The following is an 8,303-nucleotide window of genomic DNA, read 5'->3' as shown; positions in this document are numbered from 1 at the left end:
CACTGTTTGGTCAAGTTGCCAATGTAGTGCATTGCACATGCCAGTGGATGTTTCCAGTCCACAGTTTAGTCACAGTTACTCTGATTTTGCAGAGGGAAAAGTATTCAGATGTGTTTTGTGACAGGGCTAGAAGCAGTCTTTGCTTTGTTTCATTCAGTAGTTCAGATGTATGAGATGAAAAATTCTGGGGTTTTGTTGCTTTTGACAGCAGAAAAGAGGGGGAAAATATTGCTTCTCACTAACAATTTTACAGTTCTTAATCTTATCAGCATTTGGGCCTGTCATAAGATCTGTTTTATATCACATCTGTAACAACACTGCAAGGGTACTGTGAAGAACAATCGCAGAATCATAGAATTGCAGAATAATTTGAGTTGGAAGGCCACCCAGTCCAACTTCATTGCAATGAACAGGAACACATACTCCTTGAGTAGGGTGCTCAGAGCCCCATCCATCCTGGCCTTGAATGTCTCCAAGGATGGGGCATCCACCTGGGCAGCCTGTTCCAGTGCTTCTTACACCTCTCATAAAATTCTTTTCTTATATCCAATTTAAATCACCTTTTTTTTTTAAGTTTGAAATAATTTCCCCTGTCCTACCACAACAGATCCTGCTAAATTCTGTCTACTTCTTTCTTATAGCCCCCTTTTAGATACTGAAAGGCAGCTACCAGGTCTCTCCAGAGCCTTCTCTTCTCCAGGATGAACAGCTCCAGCTCTCTCAGCCTGTCCTCATAGGAGAAGTGTTTCAACCTTTGAACACTTTTTTGGCCCTCCTCTAGTTCCTTTTAACAAGTCTATGTCTCTCCTGATGCCTGAATGTGCCTGAATGCATCCATCAGTTTGAACTGGTAAAAATAATGGTGATTCCTGAGTCTGGAATAGAGTTTTCCAATCAGGTCACACCTAAAATGAAATATCTTTGTATTCTCTGTTAAATTTTACTTATCTCATAATACCTGTTTTCACAGAAGTACAGTATTTCTGATTACTTAATTACTGTAATATTCATACAGTATTACAGCCTTCCTGTTGTGCTGGCTGCTCCAGCAGGGAGGTGCTTGATGTGCTGCCACTCATAAGCTGGGAAACACACTAGTCCAAACTCTTTGTACAGCACTATGCACACTAGATTAATCTTAAATATAAACTGAACTGAGAGTGATATCACATAGCCATAATGGGAAATGTAAGGTAACTATAAATAAACAAGAAATAATACTGCTTTTGAAATATGCTGTGCATCTTCTTGCTTCAAACAAATCTGTTGTCTGTGAATTTGAATTTGAACCTGAGTGAAGAAATGTTTTCCAAACTCTGAACAGTATTGAACTCTGATGGACTCTTTGAAGCCGCTAGCTATAGGATTATCTGAAAACTGTGTACTGCTCTGAGACAGGGAGACAGCAAAGATGCACTTAAATGATTTTTTCTGCAGTGCACTGTCAAAAAAAGGAGGGGGAGGAGCAATTCATATTACCCACAGAACTGCAGATGATAAGAAAAGTCAATGTATTATGATGTTATACAGGCTTTTAGGAAAGGAGAATTTTTTCTCCTTTTTTTCTTTTTTACTGTGCAATGTTAGACTGTAAGAAGAGCACAGTGTTGAGTTTGATTTTCCCCCACAGTTTAATAACTTTTAAATATGGCATCATCATAAATGGCTAGCTTATAAATTGAAAATGAAACCTACATGGAGGCCTGGAGAATAATTGTGATTGGTAGCCTACTTGCCTGGGTCTTTTGTTACCTTTTCAGTAGAGAATAAAAAGGAGTTTGTTCTCTTCTTTGCTCTTTCTTTGTCTAAAAGAAGAACAGAGCAAACAAACAAGCAAGCAGAAAGGTTCCTTTCTTGGTACAATATTTCATCTCCATAGTAAATGATGATCTCTATAAGTGGAATTACATAGTAAGCTTTCAAAAGTAAACAAAGGAACATTGCTTACCTGGAAAGTTTTCCATCTCTCTTATTTCTAAAATCATATGAACACACAAATTTTCTTACATCTTAAATGCTTTTATTTGTGTACAAAATGTTATAATTTATCAATATTATGCAGCAAGGTATTGCACACATTCACACATACATTCCCTCCCCGCAACACATACACAGGTACAAATATAACACAAAAACCAACTCTCTTTCTCTCTGCCCTCCAGAAAGGCAACACTGTTTTGGCAGATCAGCAGCTAGAAATAAGGTGCTATAATTAAGCAGTATCAGAACATCTTCACTTTACCAATGTGATGTGCAAATTTATGTACAACCATTTTTTTTTTCCACAGAACTGAAAAGTTTATACCCTGAACACTTTCAAAGATACAAACATGTATAAAGTGCTAATATTTAAGCATGTTTTCAATGACTTCACAACAGAGTTTGAAGTTTATAACAGGCACTGTAATAATTCACTAAGTGGATTGTCACTTGGTGCAGTACTACAAAAAGAAAAGTCACTCAGACATCGCTAGGGGACCGGGAGCGAAAGGACACTTTAGACTGAAAGCAGCCACAGAAGAGAACCCACATGGACCTCTGAATTTCTTGGTTTCTGTAGGCATAAATAATAGGATTGATCATGGAGTTGTAGGTAGCAGGTAGAAGCGTGGCATAAGTGTACACAGAAGGGTAGTTGGGATCCCCAACCACACAGTAGATGGCAAAAGGTAGCCAGCTTGCTCCAAAAGTCCCGAGAATTATAGCAAGAGTAGACACTCCCTTTTTGGTAGCAACATAGTGTGATGCAGTCAGAAAATGTTGCTGGAGAGCTATCTGATGGGCATGTCTGCAAACTATTTTACAGATTTCAATGTAGAGATGGAGCATGATGATAAAAATGAGAAAGAAAGAGGCAGACAGCAGAGTCACATTGCTCTTGGTCAAGGGTTTGACAATGCTGCAGGCAGCATGGTCATGGAGGCAGTTCCAGCCCAGGACTGGCAGCAGCCCCAGGCAGAGGGAGACCCCCCAGGTGCACACCAGCATAGTGTGGATGCACAGCACCGTCCTCTCTGAGTAGTAGGTGAGAGCATTGTAGAGAGAGAGGTAACGGTCGACCGTGATGGCCAGCAAGCTACTCACAGAGGCAGTGAAAGAGGCAACGAGGAAGCCCACGGTGAGGAGGCTGACTGTCTCAGAACGGATCACATACTGGAAAACAAAGTTGAGGATGAGGCCGATCCCGGCCAGCAGGTCGGCAGTGGCCAGGCTCCCGATGAGCACAAACATGGGGGTGCGCAGGGTGGGCGAGTAGCAGATGATGGCCACCACGATGGCGTTCTCGCAGGCGATGGCGGTGCCAGAGACGCACAGCATCACGTCCCAGGGGTTAATGGCGGTGGGCGCGGGGGGCCGCGACGCCAGTTCCAGCGAGGCGTTGCCGGCGCGGGCGGGCAGCCAGGGGACCGCAGCCGAGCTCTCGTTCAGGGCCGCCGTTGGCTCCATCGCCGCCGGGGCCGCCAGTGCAGGGCAGTAGTTGTGAGCGGAGGTGCGGCGGGGAGCGGGGCGCGCATGCCGGGCGGGGCCACCGCCCTGTCCGTGGTGCCGACCACCTCTGTCCGTGGTGCTGAAGCGCTCTGTCCGCGGTGCTGAACGCCGCAGCCCGCGGTGCCGCGAAGCTCTGCTCGTGCGCGGCTCCGCCGCCCGAAGTTTCCCCGCCGTCCCGGCCGCCGCCGATCCCCGCGCTCCACTCGCTGCGGCTTCGGCGGCGGCTTTGGCGGGAGCGGGCGGCCGACGGGGCGGGCCGGGCAGCACGGGGCTGACGTAAATGGCGGCCCGCCGCCGGGGGCAGTGCGCTCGCCACCGGCCCGCCGCCGGCTCCTGAAGGGGCGGGGGCAACCACCACCGGGGGCGGGAGCGGCTCAGCGGGAGGCGGGGCGCAGAGCGCGGGCCCGCCGTCGGGGTTGGTGGGCGCTAGCGGGTCGGACCTTCGCTGTGCCGCCGTGCGTGCGGAGGGAGAGGTGCCGAGGGTTTCAGAGTGCAGCCCGGGGTCGGAGGTTCTTCACTGTCGCAGTGAAAAAGAGACGCCTTTAATCACAGCTCCCCTCCGGCTCTGCCCTCTCATGAATGTACAGAGGCTGCTGAACAGCCTCTTAGGCAGCAGTGAGGTCGTCTTGGTGTTCCCTCGCGTATTCCTTGCACCCCGTTTTTCACAGCTCTTGTGTATGAATGCTCTCAGTCCCACACTCTGAAAGGTTCGGCACAGAGCTGGACTGGGGCTGTGGGAGCATAGGAATGAACATTCGCTGTTGCAGCTTGCTCAGGAGGAGCAGTGTTCCTCCTCTCTTTCATTTCCCTCTACTTCTTTGTCAAGACAGTTCTCTGCTTTGAAAACTAGCTGCAGTGTGTTTATAGGAAGAATATGGTGAGTTTTATTTCTGTGCTGCACTCACTATACTGGCTCTGAACCTGGCTGTGAGCTTCGTGTGCTGTTGAATATAAATGTTGAAGAATAGTACTCAAAAACGCTGTGCAAGAGAACCCCTACCCACAGTTATCAGTCTGTTTACAGGCACAAGCACCTGTACTGCCTTCCAAGGTATCTTCTCTGAAGTATCTTAATAGATAAAACCAAGAGTAACTAAGCACTCCATGCCACTCACTATCACAGCCAATAGCAAACACATGCAGCAAGCAGAGCACATCTGTGATAGAGTGGCTTTTTTTGTTATTAAGGGAACAAGCCAAAAAGTACCCAGGTCCGGAAGAACATGTCCTATACCTACTAGTCAGAAGAATGCGGAAATACAATTACGTCTTTGTTATTGGAACACCATGCAAACCATTTAGACATGATTTTGAAAAAATCATTAGAAGAAAATGTGCTTACTGTCTTTGACAGTCCAAATGAATAAGTCACACAGGCCTTACCACATTAAAAGCGAACACTTTTCAAGGGAATTAGAATGTCAGCTTTCATTACATTCAATACCGATCTGCATTCTGAAGGATAAATACTATTATCCAGACAACCTGTGAACACTTTGTATTTCTGTAGACAAACCAAGGCATTGCTTCCAAGGATTTCTCAAACACGGAGTCTCAGATAATTTAGTTTAGAAGGGTCAAGTCTGTGCTATCTTTAAGGGCTTCATTTGGTCATGTCTGAATAACTTTGAGGCAGCCTCTCCAGGCAACCTGTGCCAGGGCTTCACCCTCACTATAAACACTATATTTCCTTTTGTGTAGTTGGAATTTCCTTTAATATAACTTGTGCACATAGTCCTTCCTCCTGTATAGTGTCCCACACATTCTACTATGCCTAAGCAAGAATTACAATATCATTTATAACTGCAGCAAACTCGCTGCCAAAAGGTTTAATAAAGATTTGCACATCTACATGGCTGAAGCACTTAGTCATGTACCCCCACTGAAGTACAGAAAATATAGTGTTACCTTATTCTTTTTTGCCATATAGAGGACAAGATGCTTATGTAAACAGCAGCTTGGACTGAAACTAAGACTGAGAACACTGGCATACTACTTCAGTAATGGATGCTACAGAGGAGAGTGACAGGAGGCAAAGTAACATCTGAGGTAGAGTGCAAATTTGGAATTGATCAGAGGAAATCCTTCAGTCTAGTCCCTAGACAGAGATGGCTTATTGCAACATGAATTAAAATGACTACAACAGAATAAATTACTCCAAACAAATTTCAACATGGATTTTAAAAGACACCATTCAAACTTAGCAAGTAAGTTTGCGAATATGAACCAGACAGGTTCCAAAACAAAACATTAAAATCTGTAGCACTTTGTGGCATTTATAAAATGAAGAGAGAAACAAGTAATTCATCTGTTTTTCGGTAATGAAATGCGGTGTGAAACTTCTTGGTTGTAGCTGATTTGTCAAACCTTTAAACAAAATATTACTTCTGGGAAACAGATGTGTAACAGGTACTTTCTGTAGCAGTCTGTATGTTATAAAGGTGTGAGAGTCCAAAGGAGGTCTACAAAGATGGGAAACGGTCCAAAGAGCAAAATGCGTAAGGAGCGGCTGAGGTCCCGTGGTTTGCTTGGCCCAGAGAAGAGGAGGCTGAGGATATTCTGAGTTCATCAGGAAGGCTCTTTATTCCATGTATTTCTATAGATTTTAACCCTTTCAAGAGGAGGATGTTTTTACAGTTTATGTCATGCTCTCATGCACTGCATTTTGTGAGCACTGCTCCATGTCTTTCCCAGCTGAATTCTACACAGTGCCAAGTGTCATTTGGGATAAATATTGACAAACTCCTACTTAAATAAATGGTTGTATTTCTCCAGGAAGTATGTTACCAAAACTATTGCTAAAGATCTTTTGTCTTCCTAGTGCAGCTTCTTGCATCAATCATTCCAAGATCACTCATCAAAAGGTGAGCCTCTGCTGTGGTCTTAATTTTAATTGTTTGTAGCAAAAAGGGGATTCAAAAAGTAGGTAAAGATGTCATAAAATATCCAGGTTTTGAGCCAAGTGCATTTCATTATTGAAAACTTAATAATAAGTTGCAGTAGGCAGTCATTCAGAATAATAGTTAGCCTATAGAAAAAGTACAGAAACAAAATATTTCGTTACTCCTTAAGGTTATCCCATAGACAAAAGGAGGGTGAGTACATGTAGGGTATAAATGAGGTTCCCCAGCTGTTTATTCCTGCAGTTGCATTTGTTTAATATGTCAACATAAGAGCAGTGGGGAGAGAAGATAAATGTCTCACATTATTATCAAGGTGTTTTCACCCTGACTTCCTATCTGAGACTGGAACTGCAGACGTCATGGGAGAATCTAAAAAGGAAAAAAAAGAAAAAAGTTATGTTCTGACAGTACACACCTATACAGAATGCATAATATAATTAAAGATTTATCTTAGAAATTTTCTGAAAATTTAACAGAATTAACATTAAACAGTTGCTGAAATAAATGGCCTAAAAATCTTTGCTTGAATTCTTCCATCTGTTCTTAAAGCTGAGCAATATTGCAGTGTAATTTTAATATGTGATTACTTAATTTCAGTTAACTATGGATTATTTTGATAGCTGATATTCTTTTAATGATTAATAAGTAGGCTGACTAAATGTTAAGCATTATTAAACGTGCTTTACATAGCATGAGTTAGAACAAAAAAACCCTTCAAAAATTTATCTTTCCAATAACATGCTGAAAATATTTAGGAGTCATTTTTCTTCTGGCAACATAAAGAAACCTTAAAATAAAAGAGGGAAGAGGGAGTGGGGATAATACAGATGGTAAACTAAGCAGTGCTGACATTTTAGAGCTTTCTATACAGCTGGTGTGAAAAGATGTTTTAAGCACTTAGGAATGCATTTAGGCACAACTTCAAGTTTATCAGTTTCCTGACTTGGCAAACTCAGCCATATCACCTGGTATTGCTGATGATTTCATTAACATTACTCCTATCTGACTGGTCAGATTTAGGCAGATGTCCATCTGCAAACACTTACAAAAGCCACTGACAAAGTGAACTGCAGAGAGATTCAGCTGACTTTTAGAATTTAAATTTAATCCTGTATAATTCTTTTTCCTTTTTTTCTTCCCCAGTTTCTGTTTCTTATGTGGTTCTTGACTATGCTTCATGCTAAGAATGTACTGCACATTCAGTCCTTTTTGACTAGTCTTTCAGCTGCTTGTCTGCTTGGGTCTTTACCAAGGTAAGATCTAGGGAAGTCAGTCTACTAGCATGCCCGTAAATTATTCTGCTTTGTGGTATCATGTATACAGGTTATATCTGCTTTAAATAGTGTAATAAATGCTTAATATCAAGTTTCAGGTTGAAACTCAGGTTGAAACCTGAGTAGTTCTTGAACTATTTGTGGTTTTTTTTTTTTTTGTTTTTTTTTTTTTTTTCATTAAGAAGAAAGTGTAACTGTGGTTATGTGTGGAAATGTAGAAGAACAGGTAGTGCTTTCAAGAGGTTTAATTGATGGTTCTCAAAGGGCTTTACAGCAGCTTAAAGCCAAATAAAGAAGGAGGTCACCCTGTGACAGCAGTAGTGTCCTGGAAGCATCACAAGTCATCATTAAAACTTCCAGGTAAACAGAATCTCTTAAATGTACTCTTCAACAAACTTAAGACACTGCTGACTGAACAAAGTGTTAGAAATAGTCTAGGTAGTACAGAAGAAACAGAGAAAGGGCAGACACGAGTTCTCATTAGTTCTTCTAGATGGACGGACTGTTAGAGCTCAAACCAACATTTCAAATATATTTTACACAAGCTGTATGCAATTTGAAAGCTCACACAGTCACCCACTTCTTTATCTTGGACTAGACTGTATAAGAGTGTATATCACTGAATATTATATATATA

At 42.4% G+C, this 8,303-nt stretch overlaps 1 protein-coding gene and 1 long non-coding RNA gene across 2 annotated transcripts; both read right to left on the bottom strand.

Annotated features, from left to right (window-relative positions):
- Positions 1-2,078: 2,078 nt before the first annotated feature.
- Positions 2,079-3,447, bottom strand: GPR6 (G protein-coupled receptor 6). The gene has a single exon (XM_048936207.1). It carries the CDS (start codon positions 3,445-3,447, stop codon positions 2,461-2,463), a length of 987 nt encoding a protein of 328 aa, XP_048792164.1. The 3' UTR covers positions 2,079-2,460.
- Positions 3,448-5,551: 2,104 nt separating this feature from the next.
- Positions 5,552-7,306, bottom strand: LOC125689365 (uncharacterized). Its single transcript, XR_007375222.1, has 3 exons — positions 7,243-7,306; positions 6,694-6,761; positions 5,552-6,517 (listed from the first exon to the last, which is right to left on the bottom strand). It is a non-coding gene; the product is annotated as an uncharacterized LOC125689365 (long non-coding RNA).
- Between the last annotated feature and the right edge of the window lie 997 nt (positions 7,307-8,303).

The sequence above is a fragment of the Lagopus muta genome, chromosome 2 (assembly GCF_023343835.1).
Source record: "Lagopus muta isolate bLagMut1 chromosome 2, bLagMut1 primary, whole genome shotgun sequence".
Taxonomy (NCBI): Eukaryota; Metazoa; Chordata; class Aves; order Galliformes; family Phasianidae; genus Lagopus; species Lagopus muta.
Note: the sequence above shows the minus strand (reverse complement) of the source record. Positions and strands in the feature narration are given on the sequence as shown.

Excerpts from the sequence above, each read along its gene's own strand:
- GPR6 (XM_048936207.1), bottom strand. The coding sequence starts at position 3,447 with ATGGAGCCAACGGCGGCCCTGAACGAGAGCTCGGCTGCGGTCCCCTGG.